The sequence below is a fragment of the Euprymna scolopes genome, chromosome 15 (assembly GCF_053919585.1).
Source record: "Euprymna scolopes isolate OS-2025 chromosome 15, ASM5391958v1, whole genome shotgun sequence".
Lineage (NCBI taxonomy): Eukaryota > Metazoa > Mollusca > Cephalopoda > Sepiida > Sepiolidae > Euprymna > Euprymna scolopes.
The window spans coordinates 35,865,091-35,882,435 of NC_136496.1; the positions used below are offsets into that span (position 1 = coordinate 35,865,091).

The following is a 17,345-nucleotide window of genomic DNA, read 5'->3' on the forward strand; positions in this document are numbered from 1 at the left end:
TTTTGTTGTTGTAGACCGTCTACTAGTTGGCCAGTTGTGTACAAATCCCAATCTTGAATTTGCGACGTTTGAGGACAGTAGAAGGCTCAGAACAGTTCCAGATGATCTAACATTAACTGACGAAGACAACCTCAATAGAAGATGATTATTTGCGCACGATAGTGTCACATGTGCACACATGGCCGACATATACAGTTGGAATGTTTTGTTTCTCTTCAAGTTGTGTTTTGAGTTGTATCTTTTATACAGGGTGGAATGATAAATTTGTCACCCTAATGAAAACAATATTACAGCTTATGTTAAGTATGAGTTGGTTTGAAATCACTTTGTAAAGCTGGCCTAATGGTTATCATACTTGACTCACTGTCTTTAGGTTTTTTATTTAGGTCTGAGCTTGAGTATTTTTTTTCTTTTTTTTACTTACAAGAAGTGAATTGTTTAGAAAAAACATAATACTTGCATGGATATGTGTCGGGTTCTGTAATAATTAAAATATAATATTTATGCATATTTTACGACCAAGCAACGCCAGGCGACCTGCTAGTATATCTATAAAAGTAAGAATGTGACGTTGCGAGCCTATCCTTGTTTTATCGTTATTTCCATGGCAGGTGCTCGTCTGAACTCCAATCTCTGGTCCCCCCCTCGCCAATCTTTCACGAAAAACACCCGTCTAGCCGAATCCACTGTGAAAAATTTCCCCCACTCTTTATCTGTGCCTAAATCAAAACGTGGATTCCATGAACAAAGCTTCTTTCTTAGAACTGCACGCCTGTGGAACTCTGTTCCGTCTGCCTGCTTCCCACCTGACTACAACTTGGATGTGTTCAAGTCCAACGTTAACAAATTCCTAATGAACCGCCCCCTTAAGTAAACACTTCATCAAATCTCCACACTAACGTAATGTACTTGCAATAACCCTTATCCCTGAGTGGCTTCCGGGCCTTGATGTGTAAAAAAAAAAAAAAAAATTCTCAACCTATATATTCAATGAATTTTTTGATTTACAGACTTGAAATTCGGTATATAGAGTATTCAGACATGTGGAAAACTTTTAATTGGTTTTCATCCAGAAAAACGGGCTGCTAAGAGGTCCAAATTGAAAAAATTGGTATGTGGGAGTCAACAAATTTTTTCAATTTGCTAACTGTTCCATGAATGCACATGCATGAACAGTTGATATGACAGATTCACTATGTTAAAAAAAAATAGTACAATTTGAAAACACTTTTTAAATATCATGTCAAGCCGGCCTAATGGTTATCATACTTAACTCACTGTCTTTAGGTTTTGGTTTCGATCTCAGCTCGAGTATTTCTTTTGAAATGTTTATGTATTATGTTTTTTTCTATTGTCTCCCTTTTACAATTTGTGTCTGTGTGTTTGCACCACATACGCAAATCTGATATAGCAGTCGTAATAATTCCTATAAGTTGCTACACCAAAATGTAGGGGAGGATGCCACTACATTCCCAAGATTACTCCATTTGCTTTTATAATGCTGAATGTTAAGCAAGAAGGGATCAAGTACAATTTTTTAAGACTTTGGTATGACTTGACCAAGGGTTGAACTCAGTTTTGCAGTTCATTAGCAAACGATCTTACCGTTTATGCTAGTGTTAAAAAAAATGATTAATTATAAATAAACTAAATAGAAGACATTTTTCTGGAAAACATGTATCAAGAATTGACCTTTAATGGCTACCAAAACAGACTCGCATATGCGTTTTTTTTTTTTTTGTTTTTTTTTGTTTTTTAATAGAAAGCTATAGTCATCACTCAGGAAAACACTTTGCTGTATTATAAAAAAGAAGAAAATCTAAAACAAATTTACACGGTAAACAAAACACGGCGATCGTAAATAAGATAAGAATACAAAAGTTTTTTTATGATCATATAAGTTTATGCTTAATCTATAGCAATAAAAAAAATTCTTTAAAAATCTCTACAATTTAGAAGATGGTGGATATTTCTCTGACTTTCTGTATGAATGCTTATGTTAGGAGAAGCTGTTTAGTGAGAAAAGTAATAAAAGCGAGTGAAAAGAACGCACATTTCACAAAAATATCCATCAAGACTGAAAAAAATCACACTTTCTCAAAAATATCCATCAAGAATGAAGAAAAAAGCACATTTTCTCAAAAACATCCATCAAAAATAAGAAGGCACGATTTATCAAAAACATCCATCAGAAATGAAAAAAGGCACATTTCCTAAAAAACATCCATCAAGAATAAAAAGAAGGCACACTTTCTTAAAAACATTCATCAAGAATGAAAATAAGGCATACTTTCTCATAAAAATCCTTCAAAAATAAAAAAAAAAACATGTTTTATCAAAAACATCCATCAAGAATGAAAAGAAAGCACACTTTTTCTAAAACATATCAAGAGTGAAAAGAAGAACACTTTATCAAAAACATTCAACAAGAATGAAAAGAAGGCACACTTTATCAAAAACATCCATTAAGGATGAAAAAAGGCACACTTTCTTAAAAATATCCACCAAGAATGAAAAAAGGCACACTTACTCAAAAATAGCCATCAAGAATTGATCTAAATGGTGTTTGAAGCAGATCAGCATATGTAGATGTTTTTATAGAAAACTATAGCCGCAATTAAAATAGGGGAAAACACGTTATTGTATTATAAGAAAGAAGAAAATATAGAATATAAATTTATAAAACAGAGATTGCAAATAAGAGAAGAAAAAGAAGAGACTTGGCGCTGGCTCACAAGTCCAAAGAGACTCAGGCTTGACTTCAGAAAGAGTGCTCCGATTTTGTACCTTTCTCGTTGCCCCCTCCGACCTGAACCCGCTGGACTACTTTGTTTGGTGATATGTCAAGAACATCACCAAGATGACCTTCCACAACACTAAAGCCAGCCTGATCTCCACAACCTGCCGAGTTCCTGCCGGCGCTTGTGGAAAAGGCATGCTCCCAGTTCTGAACTCATATTGAGGCAGTGATTGAGGCTGAAGGCGGTTACATTGAATAGATGTCAGCTCTACTATGTAATCAAGTTACCTGAATTGATGTTTTCAATGCAAGTTTTAAAATAAATCTGTAGTGTTATTTTCTTTAGGGCGACAAATTTATCGTTCCAACCTGTATTCTGGTTAGGTGACTACTTTTTGATGCATTTGCTTTAAAAAAATCAGTAGTTAATCGAAAATATAATCATGTTAAGTAGCTTAAATATTCGTTGTGAATAAAGTAATCAGTAGCCAAATTAATTTCAGAAAGTAATATACCGGAAATGACCGGAAAGATAGATATGATACCAAAGAATTCAGTTTTATTCTTATTTATTTTAGTCTATCAGTGCGTTCTTTTATCAAGATAGTTAGCAGCTTATTACCCCATTTACAATCGATATGTACGGTAACTTAACATGCTCATATTTTCTATTTAAAATTAAGTGTTTTAACACAAATAGGCTACAAATAATTAGGTAAACTAAAATAAATTGTTTTTGCTTACTTTCCCAACTGTATTTTCTTTAAAATAATTTATGCCGCCAATAGTAATGTTTACCATATTATGGCATAGTGGATAAAGTACTTGCTAAATTTAGTTGTAAAGTTACATACTTCTGGAGGATGAAGGTTCAATCCTCAGTACAGGCGACACTAAAAAAATACAATTGCGAATCGCATAGGACTTTTAACAGAGTAAGAGCATCCTACCTTCATGGATTGAATAAAAAGTTTTGTTTGAAATTCCGTGTAGATTCCCAAGTTCGACAGAAAAAATCCCGTATTCAACAGAAAGATTAGCATGTTCAACAAGATTCACCTGAAGAAGGTCGGAGGTTATATCCACCAAAACGTTGTGAAAATAATACTCACGGTAAGAACAGTAGTCCGAAGAATTCAAATCATATTAATTTATGACGCTATACTTACAATAATGGGACCGGTTGAGAACAAATTTGACGGTGTTCAATTCCGATTTGCAAGCTTCATAGATATTCCAGCCGAAATCTCGAAGAACGGCAGAATAATCGAGACCGTTTGAACATAATGCTTCAGTCGGTACGACGGACAGAAATATGACCAACAACCATAATACGAACAGCATAAAATTGAAAGGCATGATTACTGTTCGCCTGTGCTATTGCTTTTAAATGTGGTGACTTCGAGCAAGAAACGGGTGCTAACTAAAACCCCACCCCTAGTAAACTCAGCACTCCCCCCCCCGTCTGTCTCTTGACTGCAAATACTTTTTGTGTTGTCTACAGATCTTTTGTAACCCTTAAAAGAATTTGCTTTCTTTGCCCACTTTATTGTTGACTGTTGATGAATGGAATATATATATATATATATATATGTGTGTGTGTGTGTAATGTATGTGTGTGCAAATATATATCTAATATATAGCTATATGTATATACAGACAAATGTATACATATATATATATATATATACACGCATGTATACAATATATATACACACACACACATATATATGCATATGTGTACATATACGTATGTATACAAGATATATATATATATATATATATATATATATATATATATATATATATATATATATATATATATAGCAATGTTGAATGTACAAATTAAATCACCATGTCAGTTGAGTGCGATAATTTATTTTATCTGCCTTAGGGGAGGATCAACTGCAATAAATTGTTACATTCAACTGACATTGTGATTTTCAATTTTCCCATTCATTTTTGCTAATATGGTGTTGTAAATAGATTGAGCTCTCTAGCAAGTATCACACATCAAGCTTTGATCTATCAAACTAATATATATATATATATATATATATATATATATATATATATATATAATAGTAAAAGTACCCGTCGTTGACTGGGTTCAAAAACAGCCTACAGAAAATGGACTCTGATTTATGAAAGTATGATAGGTTATGAAAGGAAGGGTTGTAAAAAGATAGCTTCGAATTTGGGGGTATCAAAACCAAAGCAAAATATGATGAAAGTAAAAATAAAATAGATAGACCCCATAATTTTTTATACCATACCTGTTCACACTGAAACACTTATCACAATATTCTGTGGATCTATATTAAAAAACCTTGTTAAACTTTGTGACATATTTCCATTCTATGGAGGTCAGGCGTGAACGAACACCCCATAATTTTATAATACCATATTTCTTCAAACTGAAACATAATTATCAAAGTATACTGACGCAGATAGATATTAAAAGTCTTTATTAAAGTTTGTGCCTATTTCCATTCTATTGAGGCCAGGCGCGAACGCAGACACTACAATTTTATTATACCATCCCTATTTAAGTTAAAACATACTTATCAAAGTATTCTTATGTACATCTATATCAAAAACACTTGTAAACGTTTTTTTTTTTAATTTTTTATTTTCATACTTTGTGGACCAGGTGCGAGCGCTGACCCCACAATTTTAATGAACCACCGTTCTGCCAGATCAAACATATCCATTCCTGTGTCTCGATACGTCTTCTGTCATTATATGTAATCAGTTTTTTAAAATAGTCAACTATATAGGAGCCTATTTGTGACCAGAGACACACATACACACACACACACACACATTCAGCTTTATATTATAGATATATATAGTTTTTGCAGGAGTGAAAAAATTTATATTTCCCCTGCAGACTCTAGTGTTTCATGTTTACAAAATCTCCAGTATAGGAAATTACTGTCAATAGAAGGATTTAAACCCTTTTACAAACTGACTTTTGACTCTGCGGCCTAGTATTCAACTCCTAAACCACCATCAATTAACACAGGAAAAAGAGAATTCAAATCCAATATGTCTCTTGATTTTAGAATCATTCTTGTGACAGAAAAAAGATTTAAAAAAGGGGATGATAAAAGAAATAATTCTGTCGTTGAGAAAAGAAAATAATCCAAATATTTAATGTAGTTGAACCAATCAAAAATTTGCAACATCGATCCAGTCAGAGAAACTTTGAATCGTAAAAAATTCAGGTTAAAAAAAAGGTCGTATTAATCCAGTCAGAGTCAGCAATAATCCTCTTCTTGTATCAAAATGAAAAACTATGACTGAAAAATTCAGAGATTCAATATACTTTATACAACTATTCTGGTACCTGATTAGTTTATTCTTATAACTCCTGGCTTTAAATTTAATCGTCCAAATTTTTGTGATCATCCTATATATAATAATTTGATTGCAGAAATTCCCCTCTGGACCAAAATACATTAGGTTTGCTCCAACAGAGGCCACATACAAATTTATTATGTCTAGACTATTAGCCAGTATAATATGTAACTTTCCGAACACAATCTTACACACATTCATCTGCTGTATTAAAATCTTATATTCCATCCTAGGAGAAACATCATCATGATCACAAAGATATACAATGGAAGTAGCTGTTATTTTCTCTTCTAAATAAAAAGTACTACTCTAGCTCCCAGTCAACATCCAGAGGTATTCTGCATAATGGTTATATATGGAGTTTCACTCAAATTTTCTGGCTCATATACTTATACACATACCATAATCTTTCCTTTTCCCGATCCCCCAAAATAATGATTTCTCTCTCCTCACATTTCACAAAATCTCATTGGCTGACAACTAACTATTTATTTATTATGGAATGAACGAACCCTCATTAAAAAAAAAAAAACACTCCAGAGATTAAAACAAATATCGCTTTCCTGATTAGATTAGACACTTATTTCAGATAAAATACCCTGATTACAAACATTAAGACATCGAAATATGTTCATAAGCCACGAATACCTTTCATTTACACATTAAATATAACGTACATGTTAGCTTTTCGTACAAAGCTACGATAGCGTGATACATATTTTGTGTTTAATTACCACGTACATGATATTTTGCGACACAAGCTGATAGCCATTATTTCTTCTTCCTTTCCTAAAGCCAAGATTAAACCTTATTATACACTTATTAAAAAATATTACTAATGACACAAATTTTATGTACTTTTGAAAGCTTTAAACTGTGTTTTATTTGATATTTAAAATTAAATACATTGATTATTAAAAATAAAATTTTGATTATTAAAAATTAAATACATTGATTATTAAAAATAAAATTTTGATTATTAAAAATAAAATTTTGATTATCAAAAATAAAATTTTGATTATTTAAAATAAAATTTTGATTATTAAAAATAAAATTTTGATTATTTAAAATAAAATTTGGATTATCAAAAATAAAATTTTGATTATTTAAAATAAAATTTTGATTATCAAAAATAAAATTTTGATTATTTAAAATAAAATTTTGATTATTAAAAATAAAATTTGGATTATTTAAAATAAAATTTGGATTATCAAAAATAAAATTTTGATTATTTAAAATAAAATTTTGATTATTAAAAATAAAATTTTGATTATTTAAAATAAAATTTGGATTATTAAAAATAAAATTTTGCTTTACTTTTAATGTAAACTCAAAAACTAATCTTCCAGAATGACGTTTCACGATGATTACATGTGCTTTGTTTTATCATAAACACTGGCCAACAAAAATAAACTGTTGCTTTAGTTTTACAGTAGATATACTTCTGTTTATATTACGCGATTTAGCGGTGTCCATCGAACGAGTCCCTTTAAGTTACTGAATGATTCCAGTTTGTTTAAAACAGTCATTTCAGGGTCATGAAATCATACGTTCGTCGTAGAGCAGTCGGATAAAGTGTTTTTTTTTCTTTTCTTTACACCTCCTTTTACAATTAGCATTGAATGTTTGATCCTGACCTCTGCGGCTATTATTTTTTCCTCCTAAAGCAGGTTACCGCTGCCATTTACAATGTTTTTAAAGCGTGGATTAAATTTTTTTTTCTATATTTATGAGACACGTAATTAGGTCAAAAACCAAAATAAATTGCTTTTTCCTAATTCACCATAATTTTATTTACACAAAAATAATAAATTGTTTGGACCTAATTTCCTTTCAGGTATATAATCAATATTTCTTTCATAAATTATACAATAAATCTGTGTTTTTTATGTTAACATTTAAAAAGGTTTACATTGTTTCAATCTCTAAATTGTTCTCTTTATATTGTTAATAATAGAAACAAAATCCTGTATATATTATTCAAAATAAAAAAAAGAATTGTTTATTATTTAAAGAAACCGTTCTGCTTATACGGTTTATTTTTACTGCTTACCTAAAACTGTCAATTCCTGAAAAACTGTGTGCATTTTTACATGGTAGCAGACATGTGAGTACAGGAATTTAGTTCCCTTTAAGTGATAGAGGGTTCAAGAGTTTTTTGCCACTTTAACTCCAGTTTTGCCAACAGAAATACCATGCCTTGAACAATACCCTGAACCATACCCTGAAAAATACCCTGGACCATACCCTGCCCGCCAGCTTAGTCTGCACAAGCTAAACGACCCTGCAGCCATCAATTTTTGTTGTTCGTTCATAGTATTTGCACGTGGGATTCCTGACAGCGATTAGCAGTTACATTTATGGCAAATTTTGTGACAACGCCACCCCCACTCACAAAATGGCGTGATAACAGCCGTTCTTGGGGGTGTCTATTCCGAAAGTCATTCTTAACATGAGGAGGCAGGGGGTTAGCTAACAACAAGAACAACAACAGCCGTACTTTAATTTTTGCATGGAGGGATGCATGCTACTACCAGGCAACGCCAGTTAACGGGTCCTGCTAGTATCCAATAAAATAATGCCAAAAATATTGCAACAATATCAAATCATTGGATTTATACAGTAAGCTTAGTCATAATATTCAGCAGCAGCGTCCGAAACATAGCATTATTCAAGATTGATATCTTATTATAAGTTTTCATAGAGGCTCAATCTTTGTTGAGAGAGAGGACAACAATATATTTTATTTTTTATACTCATTATTTTTTATCTATAGAGATTTGTGTTTAATGCTTACACTATTTTCAATGTAAGAAATGATAATTACTGCCATTCAAAGGATGTAAACCCGGTTTCAAAATCATCTTTAGCTCTGTAGCTTGGCATTCAACATGGGAAAGAAGGGAATTTAAATTCTACATTATGTCAAACCGGCAGACATATATAGCTTAGTCATATAGTCTCCAACGGCAGTGGCCAGAACAGCATATAGATTAATGGCTTATTATAAATTCTGATAGAGGCCTAATCCTTGTTGAAGGTGGCGATAACAGTATTTTTTTAATTTTAAACATATTCTGGAAGGGTTACTAAGGAAAACATGCACACGGAGAGGAGTTAGAAAAGGTAAAATATATTGAAACAAACAAAAAACATCATATACTAAGAGCAAGCGTCGTAGTAAGTAAAGCCAAGATGGAGGACTGTGAATGTACTTTGACCACCACTGAGAGTCATAACTTAGTTCAGAAGAGTTCATATTTTTAGTGCATGGCGAAGACCCCACAGAAATGATTTAATGACCAAAAATGCTGTAATAATTAGTTTTGTACCTGATTGGTTAGTTCTTATAACTCTTGGTTATAAATATAATCATGGAAATTTTTGTGATCATATCCAATAAAATAATGTCAAAAATATTGAAACAATATCAAATCATTGGATTTATACAGTAAGTTTAATCATAATATTCAACAGCAGCGTCCGGAACATTGCATTATTCAAGATTGATATCTTATTATAAATTCTCATAGAGGCTCAATCTTTGTTGAAGGAGGCGATAACAATATATTTTATTTTAATACTCATTATTTTTTATCTATAGAGATTCGTGTTTAATGCTTACGCTATTTTCAGTGTAAAAAATGATTACTGCCATTCAAAGAATTCAAACCCGGTTTCTAATATCTGTTAATTTTTATCTATAGAGATGAGTAAAAAATTTTAAATCATAAAAAAATTAATAAATATTTGTTCCAACTCCTTGCCAACTCCTGATTTTAACTGCAATTTTCAGCATCTGTTCTCTCTCTATCTCTCTCAACTGTCAAAAACTCACACAACCATCACAAAACTTTTCCCAACCATCAATAACCTCATATGCAAATTAATGCCATATTTATATTAATAAGCCGCTTACAGATGAACGTTTTTCATCTCACTTTCTTCCCTTAATTCCGTCACCTGACAGGTTAGACGGAGGCATCATCACTTGTTTAAGTCACGTCCTACCTCACCTTTGCCATATTCCCTCCTGATGTCATCATCACAAACAGTGGGTGTGAGCCTCTTTGTTTGGGCACTCCTGCAGAATGAGGGAGCAGCAATTTCCTCCATGGAAGAATTATGCCCAAGGCTATTTTCAGGTGGCCTATCATATCGTCATCATTGTTAGGCAGGCTATCATCATGAGTTTCCGAATTACTAGTGTTGAAAGCATCATCTATTGGTACCGACCTTTGCCTGTTCAGTTGTTCAATTTCTTCTGACGAGCCACTACTGGCATTGAATGGTATGCTAGCTTCTGGACATGGTTTCAAATTTTTTTATATGGTAAGGTATTCCATCAACTATCACCGAGTGTGATCTGTTAATTCCAGTCATCCGGCCTATTCTGGACGTGCTTGTACACCAGCTACGGGGATTCTAACCCAAACAGCATCTCCCATTTGGTACTGTTCCTGGACATCTTGTGAGTTAGAGCTAACCATGGAGTCAACACCTTGTATGTGGACATCACAGGTGTATATAGCATTGAGCAGCACTGTGGAGGTTCTGGCATGAAACATTGTTTCCTATGGATTCAGGCAAGCCCGTTCAACAGCAGATATCTTAACTGTAGTTTCTGAACGTATATACCGTTCATTGGATAAAACAGGGGAGGGTAGAGCGGTGGCCCTTGATATATCTAAGGCTTTTGACAGGGTATGGCACGATGGTCTTCTAAGGAAAATTAGATCATATGGAATCACTGGAAGAATTCATAACGTAATTAAATCCTTCTTAAGTAATAGAAAAATCAAAGTTGTCCTCGACGGACGTACATCCAAACAATATGACATAAATGCGGGAGTGCCTCAGGGGTCTATCCTTGGACCTCTATTGTTCCTGATATTCATAAACGACCTCCCTGATAATATTGTTTCGGAGATGGGTATATTTGCCGATGACACCACTCTCTATAACAGATATGAGGGGAAAACAAATGAACACATATCCAAGAAAATGGCAGAAACACTAGAGGATGACCTCCAATCCGTAGTGGAATGGGGACAAAAATGGTTGGTCTCATTCAATGCTGCTAAGACTAAGCTTGTTTCCTTCAATAACTACAAGAAACCTTCTCTACCACCAATAGCAATGGCCAAGAACACATTGCCTGAAAGTACTTCTTTTAAACTCCTCGGCCTAACGTTTACAGGGAATATGAACTGGAATAGATACATTGAGAGCATTGCCAAGGCTGCTGCAAGGAAGGTTGGCTCCCTCTACCGTGCTAGAAAACTACTTACGCCTGCCAGTATCCTATACCTCTATAAGGCAACCATTCGCCCATGTATGGAGTACTGTTGTCACATCTGGGCTGGTGCATCTGCTGCTTGTCTCTCGCTCCTGGACAGGGTTCAAAAAAGAGTCGCAAACCTGATAGGTCCTGAACTGTCATCTGGGCTTCAACCTCTGTCCCATCGACGAGATGTTGCATCCCTCTGCCTGTTCTACAAATACTTTAATGGTGAATGCTCTGACGAACTGCAAACACTTGTACCTCCCCGACGTAACTACCCCCGACAAACCCGACAAGCTACTAAGTCTCATCCCTTTACAGTGGAGATCCCTAGGTGCAAGAAAGCCTTTTACTCCAATAGTTTCTTCCCCAGAACTGCGGGTCTTTGGAACTCCCTTCCGGGATTCTGCTTTCCCAACTGCAATGATATGCAGAAGTTCAAGTGTAATGTTAACAAACATCTTTCTACTCTTCTCCCTTCATAATGACCCCGCTAATTAATTCCCTAATAGTAGCCCCCTGCTTCAAAGTGGCACTGTGCCTTGTTTGGGGTGAAAATTGAATAAAAAAAAAAAAAAAAAAAAAAAAAAAAAAAAAAACAATGGTTTTCACACTCTCAAAATTTCCCCCTGATTTGTAGACAAACCCCAGTTTTACAAGAACTGCCCAAAATGTTGGCCAGTAAATGCAATGCCATTGTCCATTAATATTTCTACTGGTAAGCCTTGCTCATGCCAGCAAATCACTCATGGTGAAGATGTCAATGTCCGATGCCTGTTGCAATTCCATTAAGATGTCGTTGAAGAATCCGGTTACAAATACTAGCTTCATTGCAGTCTTGATCCCTTTTCGAGTGAATCCAGCCATTCCTGCAAATTGTCGTATTTTGTTGGCTTTATATGCCCATGTGTTTTCCTTCCCACGTGACTTGTTCAATTTTTGCATACACAGAGAATGCCCCATCCACGAAAGCTTCCTTTAACCGAGCTTCAATCAGACAGATCTTCTAGCATATATATATATATAGATAAAATTATTTACTATAATAATTATTAAATACCTAAAGATCCTAGTGTTTCATCCTTTTGGGAATCTTTAATGCAGGGTGTCACAATTAACTTCAGTCGATAGATTCGAACCCAGCGATAGAAGCCATCTCTGGCTGCATTAGCAAGAACCATATCCATTCGGCTACCATTAACCGCATGAAATAATGTTGAAATTTAAACATTTTATTTTTTTTAATGTTTTTTACATCAGTCAGAGTGATCTAATCATTATATGATAATCTACACATAAGAGCTAAATTGATCAACTTAATTCAACTGAAAGTGTTCAACGATAAGAAATGAGTTTCTTAAAGGGGCTGACATAATTATTTACAATAATAATTATTAAATACTTACAGACACTAGTGTTTCATCCTTATATATATATATATATATATATATATATATATGTAGATATCATATATATATATGATATCTACAGATACTAGTGTTTCATCCTTCTGGAATCATCAGTGCAGGAAATTATGATTGCTACTGGTTGGGGGATTTGGACTCCACAACAAAGCTATCTCTGTCACCATTAGCAAGGAACAAACCACCAAGCCATTACCAACCACAACGATATTCAAGTGAAATTAAACATTTATAAAGGCATAAACGTTATGCAAAAACGGCTTACAGTGATCAAACAACTAAAGTGCCATGCTTGCACACAGGCCAAATGACCAACTTTTACATTTCAGCAGACAGTGCTCAACTGTTAAGAAACTTACTTCTTAAAGGGTGGAAACTAATTATAATTATAAATAATTATTATCGTGGATAGAAAATTAGTATGTTGGGTGAGAAGTGTTTTTCCTACTACTTTTTAGGTTAGTTTATTCCTGGTTGTCTGTTTTCATTCCAGACATTTAAAAAAAAAAAAAAAAAAAAAAAAACTGAAATAATTCAATAATTCAAGACTGAGGTAAGGAATTTGTTAGGTTCGCTTACTTTCCTAGTCAACGCCCGTACACAGTGTTAAAGTCGGAGTTATTGAGCTTGGTGGCCTTCTTTTATATATTTACTTCTGTCCCTTGTCTCGAGTGAATATTCAAAATGGCGTCCAGCCAACAGTAACATGTGTGTATCCTCCATCATGGGAAGTACTAAGTGAACTAACATTGGTAGCAGAGCGTATTCTTTCGTGTGACAGATCTGTTCAACTTACATTGAAACACAATTGAAAGAAAGATGACGTCATTTACGAAACAGCCACCTTTTTTGCAGAGTGAAGAAATGTACCTCGAGTGGAAACAAGACATAAGTATATGGTCTATCTTCACTGACTGACCTAAGGAAAAACAAGGCCCAGCAGTATTTTTTTCATTGCCATAAAATATACGAGAATGTGTTTAACACTTAGACATCACAGATATCGGCCAAACTAATGGATTAAAAATAATTACGGACAAGTTGGACGAGATATCTTTAAGGGACGAAAACATGATAGCATGCATGAAATTCAAGGAATCTTACTCTTACAAAAGAGCTGCTGGAATAAAGATAAACGACTTTTTGGTGCATAATAAATTCTTATATTTCTTGCAATTACGTAAATATGGATTTTCTCTGCCAGGATCAGTTCAAGCTTTTTTTGTTTTTGTTTTAAATGAAACGAATGTATCTGAAGAAAACAAAAAATTAGCGAGGACAACATGTGGAAGTTTAGCTTACACAGCAATGAAGGATACTTTAAAAAAGAAAAAAAGTATTTTCTGATATTTCTTCATTGGAATGCAAAACAGTTTCCGCTATCAAGGAAAAAATTGAAACTGTAAATTTCAATCGGAATGGAAGTAAAAGGGAACAAAAATATATCAAGGAAACAAAACAAATCCAGCAGAAAGATAAGGTAGGACAATACATTGTTTCAAATGTGGTTCTATTAGGCATTTTGCCAGAGATTGTACTGGTTTTAGTCCTAGAAATATTAACACTGTTGTGGATTCAAACCATGTACATCTCTCATTAATTAATTCCGAGTCCTGTTATCGAATATTGATAAATTATTCCAATATAAAAATGCCCAGTCTTGTAAAAGAGACACTGGGTATGACAGTGTTGGATTCTGCCTGTTCTAGAACTGTTGCTGGAGAATATATATTATTCCTTAATTGGAATTCATTTTGAGATGAGCATTATATATATTAATTTATTTTTATTTCGAAGGCCAGAGGAATTAGTTGGCCGAAACGTTGTGAATAAACAATCCAATAAAAGATGAAAAACAACAACTAATAAAGATGAGACTAGTAGTCCGAAATAAAAATAAATTAATATGTTGCTGGAGAACTTTGGTTGAATGTATTTCTTGATACATAAAATGACCGAGATAAGCGGTTAGTGGAGACTTTTAAATCCAACAGGAATTTTGTTTTGGTGATAGAGAGGAGCTAAAGGCAATTAAAGCAGTTAAATTTCTGGTAACTATAGGAGTCATAAAAGGTGTCAGAGCATACATAGAGGCTGACATTGTCAAAAATTATTTACCCTTGTTACTAAGTCATAAATCAATGAAAACTGCTGGCATGATACTAGATGTTTAAAAGTGACAGCTGTAAGATTTTAGGTGGATATATAAAATTTCAAAAGACAACTTCTAGACATTATAGTCTTCCATTGACAAATATGCTTTTGCAGGCTGAAAAGTCACTAAACTTTATATTACATTGTGAAGCCATAAAAAATGCTCTAGAATGGAGAAAAAGAACGAAGGTTGAGACATTACATAAACAGTTTCCTCATGCATAAAAAGAGAAATTGGTATCATTGGTGAGAGGCAATAGGGCCTTTAAAGATAAAGAGATTTTGGCTCTTATTAAGGACTAGCGGGGATGCCCGGCGTTGACGGGTGTTTGTAGGTGTGTGTCTGAAAAAAAGAAGTGGTGGTAGACAGGCTCAAACCCGTGACACGAAGGCAGAAAAGAAAGTGAAAGAAACTGAGAGTTTACCGCTGCACCATGACGCGAGTGGAAGTGTAAAATGTTCAAATTTAGCGATGAAAAAGAAATGAACGAGTTCACGCAGGCACAGAAATGAGCATCTGGCTGTAGGCCAGTCATGCTTTCCACTTTCTGCTGTATTTCCCCCCCCCCACAATGTGGGAAAAACCAACTTCCCTAATAAAGGGGGAACTCTGGCAGGGTTCAAATAAATAGCAATTGTCTGATATGAAGGGTTCCCCCACATTGATGAAAACTAATTGTCTTCAAGACGTCCTGGTCAGGAAGGCCAGACGAATGTGTTTGCTTCAATCAGTTTCGCTTTATTTATCTAGGGGGTATAAGGAAACTTCTCCAAAATAGTAACTTTGTTGAGAAGCCCAGCGAAAAAAGCATTTCTTGGACATACTCAAACGCGCGCCATTTTGCATTTTATGTTATAGAAGATGTCTGTAATTCGTATTCACTTTGTTTAAGGTTCAGCTGGTGGTAGGATTTGTTCTTAGAAACCGGTTTAATGACACTGTATATATGGACTTAAAAGAATTCAGACATGACCAATGCAGGATTTTAAACCTAATTGACGCAACCACTAGGTACTCTGCTGTCAGGCTAATTAAAACCAAGAAGAGTGAAGAAATTATTCACAACTTATTTTTAATGTAGATAACATATTTTGGAGTTCCCAAACGCTTCTTGAGTGATAATGGGGGAGAATTTAATAACGATGGTTACAGAGAGATGAATGAAAAACTGAATATTGAAAACTGCCCTACAGCCGCTAAAAGTCCATTCTGCAATGACACTGTGGAACATCACAATTTGATATTGGCTGAAGCAATGGAAAAAATATTGGAAGATGAGAAATGTGAACTAAAAATAGCTTTGGCTTGGGCTGTTAGTGCCAAAAATGCTCTTCGGAATCATTCTGGACATAGTCCAAATGAGCTTGTTTTTGGATCCAACATAAATATGCCATCAGTTTTGATAGACCAGTTATTTGCATTAGACGCTTCAACAACGAGTAATATGGTTAGAATAAATTTGAATGCCTTACATTTTACAAGAAAAAGATAAAAAAAATAGAGACTGAATCAAGTGAAAAAAATTCAGAGAGCACTGTGATTTAACATAAAATATATGCGAATGAACAATTTGTGACAGAGGACAACGTTTACTATAGAAGACAAATCTATAAAAGATGGCGTGACCCTGCCAAAGTTTGGGGTAAAAAAGGTTTAATGTGAATTTATCTGACATGGAGGAGCATTCTACAGGATGCATCTATATCACTTGATGAAGGTAAACAAGGGCCTTGGAATGCTAAGGAATAAAGAAAATACAATTCCCTTAAATGAGATGAATGAGGTCTTGGAAGAGGAAGTTGAAGATCAACATGATGAAAATTCCAGTAGTAACAGGGAGGAAGTGAAAGACGATACTACAAGGCCGAGTAAAGAGGAAATAGTGGAATATAAAATTATTGGAAGTAATGGGTGGAAAAAAATGAAGGATTATAAATACACAAACAAAATCAACAGGAAATTATGGCCATTAACGAAATATAGAACCAACTGCAGAAAATGGAAAAGGAGATCATAAATAACATGTTGTTTTTCTCACAACTGAACAAGAACAAGCAAAAGATGTGATTGATACAAAGGAGAAAGAAATAAAAAACATGAAAACTCATGAAGTAAAAAATGCATATCAACAAGATGGGTGATAACAGAAAAAGTTAAGGATAACAAAAAGATAACAAGGACTCATCTTGTAGCACGTGGCTATGAAGAAAATTCACATAACCTAAAAACACTCTTCAACATACAGCTGTGAAGCTATGCGTCTTGTAATATTAACAGCCTCTGAATTGACAGGCGGAGACCCTTGATTTCACCTCAGCATTTTTGCAAGGTGATATGCTAGAGAGATAAATATTTCTCAGACCACCATCTGAGACATGT

General features: G+C 34.0%; 1 protein-coding gene across 2 annotated transcripts in view; it reads right to left on the reverse strand.

The window, feature by feature from the left end:
- Positions 1 to 17,345, reverse strand: part of LOC145293778 (trypsin II-P29-like) — a 53,229-nt gene that overhangs the window by 20,757 nt on the left and 15,127 nt on the right. Inside the window, exon 1 of one of the 2 annotated variants that reach the window (XM_080140301.1) lies at positions 3,910 to 4,315. The exons of the other annotated variant lie outside the window; for it this stretch is intronic. Coding sequence (XP_079996427.1) covers positions 3,910 to 4,099 — 190 coding nt within the window. The 5' untranslated portion in view covers positions 4,100 to 4,315. Of the gene's footprint in view, positions 1 to 3,909; positions 4,316 to 17,345 lie in introns of those variants that run through there. 2 annotated transcript variants of the gene reach the window in all.